The sequence below is a fragment of the Sarcophilus harrisii genome, chromosome 2 (assembly GCF_902635505.1).
Source record: "Sarcophilus harrisii chromosome 2, mSarHar1.11, whole genome shotgun sequence".
NCBI lineage: Eukaryota > Metazoa > Chordata > Mammalia > Dasyuromorphia > Dasyuridae > Sarcophilus > Sarcophilus harrisii.
Genome location: NC_045427.1, coordinates 501,808,110 through 501,827,629, shown reverse-complemented (window position 1 = coordinate 501,827,629; position 19,520 = coordinate 501,808,110). Strand labels below are relative to the sequence as shown.

General features: G+C 33.8%; 1 protein-coding gene across 9 annotated transcripts in view; it reads left to right on the top strand.

Moving 5' to 3' along the window:
• The window catches only part of ATP8B4 (ATPase phospholipid transporting 8B4 (putative)), a 355,835-nt gene that overhangs the window by 51,843 nt on the left and 284,472 nt on the right, over nt 1-19,520 (top strand). For 7 of the 9 annotated variants that reach the window (XM_023499838.2, XM_012545505.3, XM_023499883.2 and 4 more), the window contains one exon: nt 6,513-6,581. In XM_023499838.2, the coding sequence (XP_023355606.1) occupies nt 6,554-6,581 (28 nt within the window). In that variant the 5' untranslated portion in view covers nt 6,513-6,553. Of the gene's footprint in view, nt 1-498; nt 879-2,758; nt 2,822-6,512; nt 6,582-19,520 lie in introns of those variants that run through there. The other 2 variants (XM_012545500.3, XM_012545517.3) reach the window with 2 other exon arrangements.

Genomic DNA, 19,520 nt, shown 5'->3' with positions numbered 1-19,520 from the left:
TTACCTTATTTGCAAGACTCAAGGACAGTTACTTAAAGAATGTAAGCTCTCTTTTAACTATAAGATTAGAGTTTCTTTTAACTGTACCATGTCTTTTGGACATAATTATCATGTATGAATGAGTAAACTCACTTTCAGAAAGTAAGGTTAAATGGGGATATAGAGATTTTTTGTCACAGATCCTAGATTGGTTTTTTAAAAAGTGAATTTTTTACAATAAATGTTCTCCTCCCCCTCCAAATATTACCTCTGTCTCTTTGATAAGCTTAGTGAGCCACTAGCACTTAAAAAATTAAATTATGTGAAAATGTTTCTCCTTGACTTATGTCTTCTACTTTATTTCTGTGTTTTGAAACCTTTGCTGGGGAAAGTTACAGATTATGGATCCAGAACAGGAAAGGACCTCAGAACCAATTGAGCCCATCCCCCTTCTTTTATAGAAAAGGGAACTATGTTTGTAGGAGGTAAAGTGACTTGTTTAAAGTCAAAGAGGTATTCAAGTATCGGAAATAGGAGGCTCCACCATCCTGAAGTACAGTACCATGAAACTACTTGTAAGAAGAGCCATATAAATAGGCTTTAGTAAATAACAACCATTCTGGAAACCAACCGCCTTTGCCTCAGGAAAATACCTGGCACAGAAAGCTGTATTTACCTTCCCATCAGAGTTTCTTTAGAGGGTAGTTGGGTAGTAATGTGTTTCCCAACCTCTTTGCTTGCAACTACTTCCCTGTACCCACTACACTTCATCTTTTTTTGTTCAACACAGTCACTTTCCTTTTGCGTATAGAATAAGCATAACTTGATCCTGCTTTTATGTTTCTAACTTCAAATGGGAAAGATTTTGAAATTATGGATGTATAATATTCTTTTTTGAGGTGAGTAAAAAGTCAATTATCCCTAATATAGAAGCTAAGTAAAGTTTTTCAAAGCTTTTAAAGGAATGCTAGGGAGATTTAATGTCTTTGCTTTGACAAATTAGGTGTAGATAGCTAAAGGATTTTATGTGCCAAAATTACTTTAAAACCTCAATGTTAGAGCTGACAGAGATGGAATCAGCATATATACTGGTGTATATCAGCATATACACCAGTGTATATGCCAAGCTTTTTTGACCTGGGTCAAGAATTCAGGATGTTTGCTGCTTTGATATGGAAGTTCAGAACAGGATTAAACTATGGTCCGTTGAAGTTTGAAGAAAATATATTATAACTAGCTTTTTTTTTTTTTAGATCTCGACTTTATATTAATGAGGATTCACAATTTAGAGCAAGATTTAGAAGGACAAAGAATACTTATATTTTAATTTTCAGTTATTAGTAACTCTTGCCCTGTTTTCAGACTAAAACATCCTTTTAAATTACGTAGACCCTTTCACCATCTGATATATTTATCATGTGACATTACATATCTATCTTGTATGTATCTTGTTTGCTCATGGTTGCTTATGTATTATCTTATGAGACTGTGAACTCAGAAGAGGGAATGTCTTGATTTTCTTTGCATCCTCAGCACTTAGCACAGAGCACTAAGTAGTTGCTTAGTAAATGTTTAAATTATTAAATGATAAAATAAAAATGTTATAAATATCATAACTTACCAATCAATCACTAAATAAATCAATGAATGAACATTTATAAAGTTCCTACTGCATGAGAGACACTTCACTAAATAATGGAAATAAGTAGATTAAAAAAGAAACAATCCCTCCTTTCATAGAATTTATATTTTATTAGGGAAAACAGATATGTATAGTTATATATAAAATTTATATAAAAATATACAGCAGTTTTTACGAGAGAAGAGACAATAGTAGTTGGGGGTAGATTAGGAAAAACTCTGGATAGAAGGTGGTAATGGAGCTGAATTTTGAAAGAAACTAGAGATTCTAGTTTCTGCTGGAGATAAAGCAGAAATTTATTTTGGGCATGGAATGGGCATGGACAAATGCAAAGGCACAGAGAAAGGAGATGTTGGATCAATATGAGGTGCTATAAAAGAGTACCTTTTTTATGCTCATAGATACTTTTTATGATGTGGACACCGACAAAAATGGCCTACATAATTTTTTTTTTAATTATCATGAAAATTTTTAATTTTTTGAACTTTTTCATTTTGAACAAGCATTTCCAAAACAAAATGGAGAGGATTATGCCTTAAACTGTAGATCTATTATGTAAAACTTGCTCTTTTTAAAAAATATATAACAAAGTTATCATGTAACATTCTTTTTTTTTCTCCTTCCTTCCTCCCTTCCCCCCCCCCCCCCCCCCCGCCCCCGCCGTGGCTGCCATTAGAACATTGTTTATTTTCAAATGAAGATTTTCTTTCTATTCATTCTGCTTCCTCCCCTCCTTTTTCCCAAGGAAAGAAAAGCAACATCCCTGTTTCAAACATGTGCAGTCAAGCAAAATAGATTCCCCCAACATCCATGTCCAAACAGAATATATCTCAATCTGTTCTTTGAGTCTGTCACATCTCTATCAGGAGGTGTTCAGCATGTTTCTTCATGAATGCTCTGGGTTGGTCATAGTTTCTTTTTTGTCTTTATAATATTGTCATTTTTGTATACATTGTTCTCTGCTTCTGCTTACTTCAATTTGCATCAGTTTATATAAGTATTCTTAATTCTCTGAGGCAATCCCTTTCATCAGTTCTTATAGCAAATAGCATTTTATCACATTTATCACATTATCTTGTTTAATTCTCTAGTAGGTTAAGGATGACCTACTTTTAAAATGTCTTCACTTTACATTAGATCAGGGATGAGGAATGTCCAGCCCCATAAGACCTGCAAGATCATTTCCTAAGGCAACCACAGGTATGATGAGCTAAAAGCTAAGTACAACAACTTCCTATTGCTTAAGTTTTGTAAGTTGATAATTTTGTTTGGCCCATGAATGATATTATAAATATTCAAATGACCCTTGACAGAAAAAAAAAAAAGTTCTCAATCCCTGCTGTAGGCATTGGTCTTTAAAAGAGATTACTGCAATATTTTAAAATATAAAGTCTCTTCTTCATAACTTTTTTGGGAGGCACTTTGATGTAGTTGCAATGACATTGGATAAGAGTCAGAAGACCTGGACTTTTGTTCCAGCTCTACTTTGAATTTCTGTGTATGGTATTTGTTGTCATTAAGTAAAGCTGAACATCAAGATTATATGATGATCAGCTGTGATGAACTTGACTCTTCTCAGCAATGACATGATTCAAGATGATTTCAATAGACTTGGGACAGAAAATGCAATTCCCATCCAGAGAGAACTATGAAGACTGACTGTATGGGGATCAAAGAATAATATTTTTACCTTTTTTGTTTGTTTGCTTTTTCTTTCTCACAATTTTTTCTCTTTTGGCTTGATTTTTCTTGTACAACATGACAAATATGGAAATATGTTTATTATTTTTTTTAAACAACTAAGTAGGGTTGAATTTTCAGTGCAGAGTTGGGTTAATTCTTCCTATATCATGCTTGCAATTTAGGTGTATTAGAATAATGTGAGCTCATTGGGTAGACTTGGTTAAGGTCTAAAGACCTGAATGGTGGGAGTATTGCAGATCAGTCTGAGAGAGGACTGCTACCCATGCCTATCTATGAGAGCCTGGGGACGATGTCCATACCAAAAAAGACAGAGGCTGTCTCCTTTTAGTCTATAATTTTTTTTTTTATTTAATAGCCTTTTATTTACAGGATATATACATGGGTAACTTTACAGCATTAACAATTGCCAAACCTCTTGTTCCAATTTTTCACCTCTTACCCCCCCCCCCACCCCCTCCCCTAGATGGCAGGATGACCAGTAGATGTTAAATATATTAAAATATAAATTAGATACACAATAAGTATACCTGACCAAAACGTTATTTTGCTGTACAAAAAGAATCAGACTCTGAAATATTGTACAATTAGCTTGTGAAGGAAATCAAAAATGCAGGTGTGCATAAATATAGGGATTGGGAATTCAATGTAATGGTTTTTAGTCATCTCCCAGAGTTCTTTTTCTGGGCATAGCTAGTTCAGTTCATTACTGCTCCATTAGAAATGATTTGGTTGATCTCGTTGCTAAGGATGGCCTGATCCATCAGAACTGGTCATCATATAGTATTGTTGTTGAAGTATATAATGATCTCCTGGTCCTGCTCATTTCACTCAGCATCAGTTCATGTAAGTCTCTCCAGGCCTTTCTGAAATTATCCTGTTGGTCATTTCTTACAGAACAGTAATATTCCATAATTTTCATATACCACAATTTATTCAACCATTCTCCAACTGATGGACATCCATTCAGTTTCCAGTTTTTAGCCACTACAAAAAGGGCTGCCACAAACATTCGTGCACATACAGGTCCCTTTCCCTTCTTTATAATCTCTTTGGGATATAATCCCATTAGTCTATAAATTTAGTAGGCAAAAAGTGAGCAACATACTTGCTCTGTGGTGGGAATGAAAGAAATGGTAGGAACTTCAGATGGGATTAATGCTATAGAAGAACTTGGTCTTCTCCCAAGCATGTTGCCCTCGTTTCTAGTGTTATTTTAGCTCTTCTCCCACTTGAATATATGTGTGTATTGTGTGCACATGTGATAGATTCCTTGGTAAGCCTATAGACCCTTTCTCAGAATAATGTTTTTAAATGCATAAGACAAAACATATAGGATTACAAAGGAAATTAATTATGTTGAAACAGAGTCCTCTATTTAAATATATATTTTAAAAAGTTCACAGACCACAGTTAAAGACCCCTGCTCTAAGATGAAGGAAAGGACCCTTTTTCTTTGAATAATTTAATTACAATGACAATATTCTTTTGCAACTTAGAATGTTTAAATTTTTTTTTTAAAGATTCATATATATTCTTTATTGAAACAGAGAAAAGTTTCATTGCATCTTGGTTTGCTGTATTTTAGGTGAATCCAGTTGATCATCACCTTCCCTCTAGATATGGTCCTTTATGTAATGTAGCTTATTCACTCTTCTTTATATTCAAAGTTAATTAGCATTTAAAGGATTTTCTTTATTGAAGCAGGTTCTCAAAAGAGTTTTCACAACTTGTGTTCCAAAAATTCTGACTAATTTATTTTTATTTTTCTCTCTGAACACTTTGAACATCTTATCCAATCATTTTCAGTTGTGTCTGGCTTTTCATGGACCTATTTGGAATTTTCTTGCCAAAGATATTGTAGTAGTTTGCCATTTCCTTCTTTAGCTCATTTTACAGATGAGGAAACTGAGGGAAACAAGGTTGAGTGACTTTCTCAGGCACACCCAGCAAGTAAGTATCAGAGGTCATATTAGAACTCAGGAAGATGTCTTTCTAATTCTAGACTTAGCACTGTATCCACTACATCACCTAGCTGCTTCTTGAGTATACTTAAACAGCAGTTTTTACAAGTTATAACTTGACTAAGACATTTAATCACGCTAAACCTTACTTTGCTCCTATAACAATTCTTCCAAAAATAAAAATTCTTTAGTGGATTTTCTTTTTGAATGTTTTTCAGGTTCTCATCATAACCCTCAAAAGTTTTTAGATCTTTTATTATCTATTTATGTTTGATTTTGTCCAGCAGACTAGCATAAAGCTACATTTATTTATTATATTTAAAAATTATGGTTTGGGGGATTCAAATAACTCAGGAAATGTGCTGAATAATTGAAAAACCTTAAGTGGAATAGCATACATTAGGATGATTAGTCTATACTTATTAAAATAAGTAAATGCCATTTAAAAAGTGATATGCAACAAAGAATTGTGATTGGAAGTCAGAAGATCTGGATTCTTTTGTGTGTGACCTTGGCACATTGTTACAAGGATGGTACAACTCTTATTTCATAGGCAAATAAACTAAAGCTCAGAGAATGATTTTCAAAGTCACATACTTTGTCACAAAGTAAATAATATATATCATATATAGTATATCTAGGTCTTCTCATTCTAAAGTCAGTATACATTCACAGTACAAAATGAGCTAAGTCTATTATCTATTTGAGCTTTAAAGTTTTCCCATCAGATCCACAGGAATCTCAATTTTATTACCTAGGTTTAAAAATATAAATTGAGCAGGATCTGGGCTCAAGATCATTTTCTTAATATTGCTATGTAATTGCTATGTAATCACAAGCAAATGACTTAATCCATCAATGACCCAGAGTTTGCACATTGGTATAGACAGTTTTCATATGAGAGAGTTCTCAACATTGTTAGAAAAAGAGATACAGCCTTTGATTCAAATCAAAAAAGGAAAGACTTCTACTTGCTCTTAATATTCTAAACTGCAATATTGAAGTTCTTTGAAACCTCAATTATAAAATGTAATATTTCTCTATCTAAAATTATTCATACTGAGGAAGACTTTGAGATGATTAAATATGTATGATCTTGTTTCTTATTGTATCTATGATTTCTCAGACACTTTATTTTGATTAGGAAGAAGCATGAAATTCAAAAGGTTTATGTTTAGTGAACCTTTATAAAATGCTAATGATGTGCACTTATATTATTCACACAGGAGGTCTTTTGAGGTCCTCTGGGAACTGATCTAACATCATAATGTTTTGTGGTGAAAAGAAATTACTTGGTAAGTAAATGGGGATTTGGAGGATATATAATTGAATTCATATAATTAGAATTAATTTTGGCTTAAGATTGTATAAAATTAATTTTTTACTTGGATGAATATTTTTGTCTTAAAGGAACATCATTAAAAAAAAGATATACTATATTGGTTACATTTTGGCACAATATACTGGGAGGAGGAGAGAATAGCTCTCTTTCAACTAGACAGTATTGTTCAATGGAAGGTGGTAGCAGGGTGTTATGGGAATTTTTTTCCCCAATGAACCTAGACATCTAAGTTAATATGCTTTTAGTTTTAATTTGTTTTGACTACAGAATATTAGTGTTGAAAGTGGTTTTAGGTTTCATATAGTACACCCCCACTACAATATAAATCCCTTTGTCATCATTCTTAATAGCTTCTTTTTGAATACTTCCAGTGACAAAAAAGTTACTGTTTGATTTGATAGACTGTTCTATGGTTGGACAACTCTAATGATTAGCAGGTTTTTCTGAGGTGGACTTAAAATATGCCTTCGAGGAACTTCCATCTACAATATTCATTGTGCTCTCTGGAAGACTTTCATATCATTTCTGTCTCTTGATTCCTAACTCAAGATTCTAGAGATTTCCTATAATATTCATATGTAGTGAATTTTTAAAAAAATCATTAAATTCATTTTAGCCATTATTTGACCTGAATGCCTGTAAGAGGAGTTAGCTGAAGTGGACATTTTTTTTTTTTTTTAAAGAATTGACTACATGGATATTTTACTTTTGTTCTGAAAACAACTATCATTTTTGTGTAATGGTGGAAACCAAAGGCAAAGCTATAATGCATCCAACAGAATTGAATGTAATTGGGGGAATAAGCCCAACCTGCACCTTGTGGATTGCAATAAAGGCCTTGGGAACAGTAGGACTGTTGCTTCTGGTTAACTACATTTATATCACTGAGGTTTTGAATAATAAAAATCATTGTTTGTAGTTATTGTTTTTCAGTTCTGTCCTACTTTCTATGATCCCTTTTGAAGTTTTCTTGGCAAAGATAATGGAGTGGTTTGCCATTTCTTTTTCCAGCTCCTTTTTCAGATGAGGAAACTGAAATCCAGAGGGATTCAGAAATTTGCCTAAAATCACACATCAGATAACAGATTTGAGCCCACTTCCTCTGACTTTAGAATCAATGCTCTTTCCACTATACCATATACACATAAGCTCCCTGTTACATCTTTAGATATCTGTAGAGTCATTTTAACCTGGGATTTGGAGAGATGTGTCAGATTCTTAGGGAAGTTCTTGCCCTAGGTTCCTCTGCTTCCATATCCTGTGGATTACAGAAAGAACAGAAGAGCAATGTTGAATGTTCTTTTTGTTCTTGCCAAAAATTGATGATGTATTTTTTTACATTTGGACCTGGTGGTACAACAGAAAGTCTCAAATCAACTTTGTAATTCATGATGTAGGAATAAAACAAGAATTACTTAAGGCAAATTCAGTTGAACTAGAGGGAGATTCCAGGACATCAGTCTTGTGGGCTATCAGCTAGAAGATGGATCTCTCATGGGCCTGATCATAGGGAAGTTGTTGGAAACAAGGAAAGATGAATGAACAGAGCATAGTTGTTCTGAAGAGACATTCATCTAGGGTGCAGTCATGAGGGGATGGGGATGAAGGGGGAAAGTTTGCCATCTGGCCACATCTTATTTTAGCTAATTATTTTTGCTAAGCAGGTGTTAAGCTCAGTTGTTTCTATACTGCTAAAAGATTGGAAATGCTGACAAAATTTAAATGTAGCAAATTTACAAGTGGCAAACTCTTTAAAAATCATTATTTTAATTCTTATGTTTTCTGTATTTTAGTTTTCTGGAATAAAGCTCTGGTTTCCCTGCCCTAGTCATTACTCTGTGTTTGCTTGTGCAAAGGGAGTCTGTGGTAGGATGCTACTAATTTTTGGGTCTATGAGTTATGACTGACAATATGGAAAGATGATAACTGACATGGATACAATATATATAATATAATCTCATTATATAATAAAAATATTTAGTTTCATTCTTTCTTTTTTGTTATGTTTATACAACCTACTTTACTAAAATTTCTAAGAGCAGATATCGGCCTGCCTTGCTAGAGGGAGTTTCTTCACCAGGGAATTTTGTCCTATAAATTAAACAAAGTGAAATCATAAGTCTGGACAAAAACAAAACATAACCCTAAACTATCCAACTTTATTAAACTTACTGTGCTATTGATCATTTGGTGAATGATCCATACCATACTCTTAATAATACAGTATAAATTTATGTAGAATGTTAGAATTAAAGGTATCATCTAGTCTAATATCCAGAGTTAAATGATGTTTAAGGTCATATAACTAGTTAATTGTAGAGTGAGGATTACAGCCCAATTCTCAGAAGCCCTCACTAGTGTTCATTTCACTACACCAGGAACTATCAATCAATAAACAAATATTTATTGAGTGGCCCATTTTATATCAGACATGGTGCTAAATATTAGGGATATAAAGACAAAGTATAGGACAATCTTTACCTTCAAGACACTTACATTCTACAGGGGAATATAACCTTCTAGGTGGCCCAGTGGATAAAACATTTGGCCTGGAGTCAGGAAGGCCTGAGTTCAAATCTGACCTTCCTATTACTCATGCTTATTAGTTGTGTGAACCTGGGAAAGTCACTTGACACCACTTACCTCAGTTTCCTTATCTGTTGCTTGTCCTTTCTTATTGAAGAGGACCAATGACATTATTCGAGTGATATCTTGATTTGCACATGAATTGGATTTGAGTGGGACAGGGCTGTGCAAAATCATCTACAAAATGAGCTGGGGACAAGCAATGGAAAACCACTCTGTGTCACCTTTGCCAAGAAAGCCCAGGTGGGGTCATCAAGAGTCAGACATGCCTGAAATGACTGATCACAAGTTGGGGTTCTAGAGATGTGATGATTAGTCACTTGAAGTCATGCATCTATCCTTAGGACTAGAATCAAGGTGTCCTGACTCCTAGGTCATTGTCATTTGGCAGAATGAGCAATGTCTAGACCATGGTGTAAAGATGAGAAAACCATGACTGAGAAATGGTTTGTCCAAGATCTCAATGGGCAGAATTAGGATTAGAACACCTCTCTATTCTAACCTTAACACCCTTCTGTGTACCACATTCTTGTAAATGAAAGAATTTGGTGTGTAAAGCATAGAATTTTGAAGAAGAGATCAGACATTAAAAATATTTACCATTGTGGTACTTGAATAAAGTGATTACATAGAATATAAACTCCTTGAGGGTAGAGTCTGTTCTATTTTTATCTTAGTATCCTTAGTATGCCTGGTGCATAGTAGACACAATAAATATTTGTTGCTGTCCAAAAATAAATATATCTTACAAAATAAAATGACTGATAGAAAATATTAATGGTACAGAATTTTTCAAACAAAAGTCATTGCAAACATCTTAGCAAAGTAGTAATAATATGGGTCGTTGGCCAGGATATGAAAGAAATAGTCCTATAATTTAGAATTGAATGTTGTAGTGATCATTAAAAAAGATTCTACTCTATTGTAGAATTTATGAAAGGGGTAGAATGTGTATACAGAATTTGAATGAAGAACCTAATTCTAACTACCCACTTAATTTGTTAATCGATCTTCTAGGTCAGACAGGATTTAGTCCATGAAATATAGAGAGGCTGTTAAGAAGCCTGGTCTATTGAATGCAGGACAAATCTATCCTCACACTTATTGGCAGCATTACCCTGTGCAGCTCACCTAATATCTCTTCCTTAGTTTCTTCATCTATAAAAGGGGCAAAATGGCACTTAGCTTCTAGGTTGTTATGAGAAGAAGTGTTTAAAGTTAAAGTCTAAAGTGCTTTGCAAATCTTAAAGTGCTTTGTAAGAGCTAGCATGATAAAAATGATGGGAGGGTCTCTCTTCAGTAAAAAAGAACTTTTGAATTAGGCCTGCTTGAACATTTATTGGGATTATAGATGAGATTCTTTTTCAGATGCTATAACCTGGACCTCTGAAGTCCCGCTCAATTTAGAGATTAAAATCTGATTCTGGGAATGTTTTAGATGACAATCTTGTAGAGAGAGGGAAAGGAAAGGAACGAGCATTTATAGAATTCCTATATAGCGCCAGGTGCTGTGAAAAGTGCTTAAGTTTTAACAACCTTGTAAAGCCAGTGTTATTAGGGTCTCTAATTTACAGTTGAGGAAACTGAGGCAAACAGAGATTAAGAGACTTGCTCAGTGTGGCACAGTTAATGTTTTAGGCCTGATTTGAACCCAGTTCTTCCTGACTCCAGGTTCTAGTCATGACACCAGCAGCAGCCTCTGAAATAATGCGATGTTTTTGTTAGATTAAGAACACTATCTCTTTTCCTATACCAAGGCGATTTATGTAATTATCTCTTTATTATTTGAGATTTCCAAATGTTTTTTGTCATTTGCAATTCCAAACAGTCTTTTGACATGTTTTGAATTTTTTGTTTGATTTTGGGCTCATATGTTTTCACAAATCAACATCCTTGAAACCATCCTAGATATTTTTTTCTCTGAATGGGAGAAAAGCTTGAGAGGCAGTGTGAAGTTGTAGAGTGCCAGAGTCACATGACTTGAACTTGAAGTCCTCTTCTAAGTTTGTTGATTGACTGATTGATTGATTGATCCTGTGTTCCCCAAATGTAGTTGTTTCAGGAAATGGTTAGAAATTAAAGTCTTCATTTATGGTGTGCACCCACAGAATGTTATTTTTGAAAGGCAAACATTTATTGAAGACAACCATAAAGTGTGTTATTTTTATTCTGAGCAAACTAAAGAAAGTACAATTCAACTAAACAGTTTAAACAGTTAACAACTAAACTTTTCTTAAGATACAAACTTTTAAAATTACATGCAAAATAAGTTTTTTTTGAGAGAAGGATGCGCTGAGTATGCTAATTCCCTTTTCAGTGTGCACTTAATGGAGTGTTACTCAACTTTAACAAAAGGAATAGGCTGATTTTAAAAATCTGTAAATGTGTCTTTATTGTGTGTGTGTGTGTGTGTGTGTGTGTAAGTGATCAATCCTACTATGTAACTCCAAATATGGTCTGTTAAATAATTCTCTACCTTTCATATCTTGAAAATAAAAATGATAATGTATAAAAGAGATACATACAAAATTATGTTTTCCCTCACAGAATTATATAACTTTTTCTCCCAATATACTTTTCCAGAGCCATATTTCACTTTGATTTCTCATTCTTTGCTTCACTATGTCCTGGAAATCTAAATGGGTTGGAGGTCAAGTCCCAGGTCCATGGCTGAAATTTTGACTCATGATTTTTCCATTCTTGTTTTATAAATTCCTTCAGAACTATATTTTAAGGGCTAGCACTGTGTGTGTGTGTGTGTGTGTGTGTGTGTGTGTGTGTGTATTTGTAAAGAATAGGTTTGTTCATTGTTGCTTCTAAAGGGCTGAGAGGGATGGAAGTAGCAGAATTTTTCTCAGAGTGGGAAGGAATTTTATAACAATTAGAGCTTAATGACAGCAAACAAAAATAGTGAATTCCCTGTCATTTGAAATTTTCAAAGAGGAGCTGTAACATAAAGGAAGCATCAGAGTGAGCACTAATGAAAATGAAAACCAATTAATTAAAATTAAACCAATTATTTTTTCAATATGAGTAATTACCAAAACTCAGGGCTTGATTTATTGTTTTGTTGATTGTTTAGATTTAATAAGGTGTTAATAATGTAGATTTAACTTAAAATGTGTCGATATAGTTTGTTTTCCAAGAGAACCTGGTTGTTAAACATTTACCAGCATGCTCCTGTGTTGCTCTATAAATGCTGATTAAGGTCAGCAAGAGTGTGATAGAAAACTTGAGGAATAAAGCCCTCACTAGATTAGAGGCCTGGATACTGTAGAGCAGCAACAACAATTATTGGCATTTGTATAACACTTCAAGGTCTGAAAAATGCTTTACAATTTTTGTCCCATTTAAGTCTCAGAACATCCCTGCATCCCACCATTCAAAACTACAATTCAGAAGATGGTAGAGTAGAAGGAAGAAGTACAGTGTGGCTTCCCCATACAACCTCCTCCATAGTGATCTGGAAAATGCCCCAGATTGAATTTTGATCAGGAAATCCAAGAAAAAAAATCATTCTTTTCTTAGAGGCTTAGGGAAACAGGTGTGTGTGGATGGTCTTTTTCAGGGAGGGCTCTCAGGGATTCCCTGAACTAGCATTCCTTGAACTAGTAGTAATGGGTGCAATTGGGGAGCCTAATCTCCTACTACCCAGTTCTTGGTGTATGTATGGGTAGAACAGGGCAGAGATAGAGTGGGGAAGAAATGTGATTACTAGCTGTACTGAGCAAGGAACAAGATTGGAAACAAATAATAGTTTTGGGTGTCTCTGAACCTAGGGGCAAAGCAGGACCTTGGTTTTAGCCTTTAGCCTCAAGTGGAAATCTGTCATAAAATGACCAGGGCAGGTATCTCCAGGCCAAACGGGAGCCTACAAATTCAGTTGATATGGATCTACACAGCCTCCCAATGAACTAATCGTGGCTGAATCCAGCAGCAGTCTACTGAAACTGTTAACTAGGGACAAGCTGATAGACCTAATCTGGGTCAGAATTTGAAGAGGGCATTAAGCATATTTCCCCAATCATATCACTTTGGGAGCACTGAAATCTTTATAGCTCAGAGCTGTGAAAATAGCAAGAAAAGATGTAAAAGCCAGATATTTCTCCCCACAGTTCACAGACTCTAGCATTAACATGAAGTCCAAAAGTAAGAATTAGGTTGGAGGGAGAGGATTATAGGGAGATGGTGAAGTAGGTTAGAAAACTTTTGGCTCTCCCAATTTCCTCCACAAAAAAGGAACTGCCTCAGAGCAGCAGAAATAAATACGGGATAAAACAGTTGTCCTCCTAAGAAAATTTGATGAGACCTTAGGAAAGACCCTACCTCCTGGTGTGGACAATCAACCTGAGTAAAGTGCAAACACCTCTAGGCCCATTCTGCAGAATCAACAAGCAACAAGCTCGTGAAGCAGCTGGGTCAAGCCTTAGAAGCTTTCATTTTGCAGATGGTGTGGGAGTCTGAAGGCTGAATAGTAGAAGAGGGAAGCACCTTCCATTGTTGAGGGATGTAAGCACAGCAATGCTGTTTCATCCTGGACTATGCTGCTGCTTTCAGGGAGAAAGATCTAGCATCCTGATGAATGCAGGAGTCAGGCGCAGGGGTCTTGTTGGTTGAGGGCATTTGCAAAAGAACAATTTCTGGTTTCAGTTCCAGGGCAGAGAGGACAGCTGTAGTTTGCAGCCATCAGAGGGAATGAAGGAGCAAGATCATTTGTGGGATTGTGTGACTGAGAGCCTTTGCTGTGGCTTAAGAATGGAGAAGTAAAACCTAAGATTTGGTCCTGAGGGCAAATTTCAGAAAACAGCAGTAAGAAGGACCGGAGACTTGGGGCAAAATTCCTCATATATCAGGACTACAAATTGATTATATTAATAGCTGTTAAAAAGCAAAATAAAACAAAATAAAGTTAGTAAGCAAAGAGGAAAAAACCCAGCCATTGATAGTTACTAGGGAGATAAAGATCTGGGTTCATATTCAATGACAATAATACAGCTAAAAAAGCCAGCCCCCTTTTCAGTGAAAAATGTCCAATAGTCCCAGGCCAAAAAGAGTTGTTGGAAGAACTTAAAAGAGACTTTAAAAGTCAAATAAAGAGATTGAGGAAAAATTGAGGGGAAAAAAATAATCCAAGAAAATTATGAAAAGAAAATCAACTAATTTGAAATGAGAATCAAAAGTTTAAGGAAGAAAATAATTTCTTAAAAACTGGAATTGGACAATGGGAAGCTAATGACATTCTAAGACCCTAAGATCTTATAAAACAAAATCAAAAGAATGGAAAACTAGAAGAGAAAGCAAAACATTTCATCAGAAAAAGAATGGATCTGGAGAATGGATTGAGGAGAAATAATTGGATTATCTGAAAAATATGATTTAAAAAAAACGAATCTTGATACACAACTTTCAGGATTTATTGAAGAAAATTGTCCTAAAGTTCCAGGACAAGAAGGCAAAGCAGAAATAGAAAAAATCCACTGACCATGACCTAAGAGATCTTAGGAGCAAAACTTGGAGGAGTATCATAACCCCAGGTTAAGGAAAAAATACTAAAAGAAATAAGAAAAAATATTTAAATTAAATTTAATGAAGTTACAATAAGAATTATACAAGACCTAGGAGCTACTACACTGAAGCCAAAACTGTAGGTTTTGGAATACTGGGGTTACCATCAAGGTTAACTTACTCAGCAAAGATAAGTTTAATTCTGAATGAATAAAAAGAAAGGTTATTAAATGAACTGAAAAACTTTCAAGTTTTTGTGAAAATAAAATAAAAAACAAACAAACTTAAAAGTTAAGGGAAAATTCAAAGTGTAAATCTAGGAGAAATATAGGGTAAACATTAAAGATCAATTATAAAGGATTCAAAAAAGTTAAATTATTTACTTTATATATGTGAAAATAATAGTAGTATTTTTATGATTGTCATTATTTGATAGAAAACTTATACTGAGCTTACTGTAATGGTGTAATTCTGAAAAAAAAAACCAACCTCTCCCCAGAGAGATAAAAAGGAGTAATTTATCTCCTATAAATGAGGCATAAAAAGGGAAAATATGATAGAGAAGAAGCTTGTGGGGGGGGAACTTTATTCTCATCAGAGATGGTTAAAACAGTCTTCTAACTTTAGAAAGAAATAAAAAGGCAAGGTGAAAGGGTGAGAGGATAGGTTAGGGAGTAGGAGGGCAAATAGTGGGTAAAAGTAAAGCAGAAGACTGAGAAGAGATAGGGTAAATAGGATGAGAAGGATAGTGAAAAAAATTAGGTAAGAGGAAAATATGCAACAGGTGATTGTAGCTTAAAATATGAATGTGACAGGTTTACCCATAAAATGCAAATGGATAGCAGATTAAAAATTTGAATTCAATGATATGTTGCTTTTAGGAAATCTTATAAAATTGAGAGATATACACCAATATAAAATAAAGAGTAGGAATAGAATTTATTATGTAAAAAAAAAAAGAGATAGTAATCATGATCTGAGACAAAGTTAAATTTACTCAAAAGTGAAAAACAGAGATACTACATTGTGTGAGCAATATAATTTTAGACTACTTAAAATACCTATACAATAAAAAATACCTAAGAATATATCTGCCAAAACAGAAATAGGAACTGTATGAACACATATATAACATGGACAAAAACATAAAATACTTTTCATACAAATTCGGATCTAAATTATTGAACTAATATTTATTGTTCATGATTAATTTAAAGAAAATATAATTTAAAAAGTGACAATTTTACCTAACTAATCTATTTATATAACATCATCCCAATTAAATTACTAGAAATTATTTTATTGAGTCAGAAAAATAATAATACACTCATTTGAAAGAGCAAAAGCCCAGGAACTTCAAAGGAACCAGGAAAAAAAAAAGAAATAAAGGAAGTAGATTCAGCAGTATCAGACCTTAAACTATATTATAGAGGAGGGCATTGTTGAAGTATAAAAAAGGATAATTTTAATGATTTTAAATTAAAATCTTTTTGTATAAATAAACCCTATTGTAATCAAGAGCCATAGATACTCCACAGAAAATTGGAAAAAAACTTTGCTAGACAATCTCTCAGATAGGATGTGATTGGGTTGGAATACTGCTGTGGTGTAGAAAATGGTGAGCTGCTTGACTTAGAAAAGCATGGAAGAACTTGGACATATAAAAGAAGATGCTTTCCACCTTCAGAGAAACAGATAACATGTAGAAATAAGGATAGTATGATCTTACATATATATGTATATGTTTATGCATATCTATGTTTATGTACACACAGATATATATAAACCTCTCTCTGTGTATAAAAATATATACACACACATATATGCATATATATTATATATATGTATATACTGTATTTAATTGTAGCCTTCTTTAAAATGGGAGAGAAGGAAGGAGAAAAATAAAGTAAAAAATACATGGCAGAGAACAAAAAAAAACCACGTGAGCCAAAAAAAAAAAAAAAAAGCTGGACAACTTTGTAAACAGTATGTAGTATTTATTATATAGGTTTTCTTAAGATGGAAATTTATTGCTTTGTATTGAATCCTTTCTTATGGTCTGCTGGGTACATGCTTTTTTTCTTTTCTCATTTTTCATTTAAATTTAAAATATAAAAATGCATTAAAACGAAAAAAGCAAAAAATAAAAGAGGTAGACTGGGAAAATAGGCAAAAAAAAGAGAAAGAATCCAACCATAAAGAGCATATATTATGACAGGGAAGCTGAAGACACAAACCCAGAAGAAGAGAATGACTTGAAAACATCTACAAGCAAAAAGTAAAAAATAAAACAAAACAGTTAAAGACAAGTGCCACAAGAATTTCTAGAAGAGTAAAAGCAAGACTTAAAAAAAGAGCTAAACAACAACCTTAAAATCCAAATGAGAATGGTAGAGGAAAAAATGGAAAAAGAAATTAAAGCTAAGGAAGAAAGACATGAAAAAATAATTAAAAGTTTAGAACAAGAAGTACAAAACCTTACCAAGAAAATGACTTTTTTAAAACATTAGAATGGACCAAACAGAAGTTAGTGATTCCATGAGACATCAACAAACAAAATCAAAAGACTTAAAAAAAGAAGAAGAAAGAAATATTAGTTGCTTACAAAAACAAAAATAATGTACCTCAAAAACAGATTTTGAGATAATTTAAGAATCATTGGGCTACCTTAAAGACATGACCAAAAAAAAAGATCTTTCAAGAAAAGATGTTTTAAGAAAATATAAAATAAAACTGCCCACCTCTCTTTGAACTAGAGGGAAAGGTAGAGATAGAAAGAATTCATAAACAGCCAGAAAGGAAAAAAAATTATAAATATTGAACAATAGTAAATATTACACAAGATTTAATAATCACAACAATAAAGAAATTGAGAATTTGTAATTTATTCAAAAAGACAAAAATACAACTAGGAATGGTTTACCAACAAAACTTATAATTTTACAGGTGAAAAATGATCTTTTACTGAAAGACCTTCTTTAACCAACCATAATGTAATAAGCATTCCATTCAATAAAGGGCCTATAAAAGAAATAAAAAACACCCCCTAAAACATAGATCTGACCATGCTTCCCTGCTTAAGGCTTTACAGTGTCTGTGTTGGTTCCAGGATCAAATACAAACTTTTTATTTAAAGCTATTTATGACCTAACTCCAGACAACCCTTCCAGACTTATACTTTATTCGCCTCTGTTCTATGGACCAACCAAACTGGTTTCTGTGCTGTCTCTTGGACTAGACATCACATCTTCTAGCTTTTGAGACTGATTTTGAGCGGGCTATCCCCTGTGCTTAGAGTATTCTCCATCTTCAGTTTCTTAGAATGTCTAGTTTTTCTGAAAGATCTGCTTAGGCATTGATGCTCTACATAACTCCTCCTTCATCTCACTTAGCTGCTAATATTTACCCCTCCAAAAATTACTTTGTATTAACTTTTAAAATATTTTGTATCTACTTATATCAACTTGATACTTCTTACAATGTAATATATGAATATAAGAGGGCAAGGATTATGGTTATTTTTTTTTTCATTTCATCATCCCTAGAACCTAGCACTTAACAAGCACTTAAAATTTTTGTTCATTAATTGATCTATTCCATTTTACTTTACTCACAATTGAGAGCACAATACCATTTGGGGATGAAATACATAGTAACTAGGACTAGGGAAGTCATAATCCTGCTATACCCTCTTGTGGCCAGATCACATTTGTAGTATTGTGTTCAGATTGGGGTCCCATGTTTTAGGAAGGTCATTGATAGAGTATCTCAAGGGAGGACAACCAAGAAGGTGAAAGCCTAGAAATTATATCATGTGAGGATTAGTTGAAGGGACTTGGAAATATTTAATGTAGAAAAGGAAGGACTTAGAAATAACATCATTGTTATCTTCAAATGTTTGAAGGTCTGTTACATGAAAGAAAGATTAAGCTTCTTGGCTTGGAAGGGTACAGCTAGGAGCAATCATTTGGAGTTATAAAAAAGATAACTTTACATTAGATATAAAATAAGTCTTCTAAGTAACCAAAACTCTTTAAAAGTAAAATGTATTGCAGAGTCCTAGTCTATGTAGATATTATGTAAAGGCTGAATGGCCACTTGAGAATTTTGTTTATATCTGTGTTCAAGACAAGGCAAGAAGCATTTATTAAGCATTTACTGTGTGCTAGGCACTGTGCTAAGTGCTGGCAATAGAAATATTAGCAAAAAAGAGATTCCTCGCTTTCAAGGAGCTTACATTTTAATGGGGGAAGACAAAAGGAAACTGAAAAATGGAGGATTGGTGGATAAAGATCCTTGTATAAGGCCTTTTCTGCTGAAGTTTACGATATCAGAAGGACAGCAGGAATCAGGTTAAAGATTGCTAGATCTGGACCTCTCTTCAAGATGGATTTCCCAAGAGGGAATAAGCAATAGGAGGAGAGACTAGATGGATGTTAATTATGTGAGAAGTCCTCAAGTCTTCTGGAAATTCCAGAACAAAGTTGAGTAACTTGCCCAAGATTACACAAATAGTAAAAGACAGAACTGGGATTTGGACCAAGGTCACCTCATTCTAAATCCAGTTTGATTTGGTAAACCTGTGAAATCCTTAGCTTGCTTTTTAGTGTCCTCTTTGTTTCTTAATTGTTACTGCTAATATCAACTTAGTTTAGTAGATACTGAATAAACATGTTTAGAGGGAACAAATCTATGACATCAGTATTTGAGCTCATCAGTATTTGAGCTCTACATCTGTCCCCAGAATGGAGGAAATGCAATGACTTGAATGAAGTCAAAGATAGAAACAACAGCCAAATAA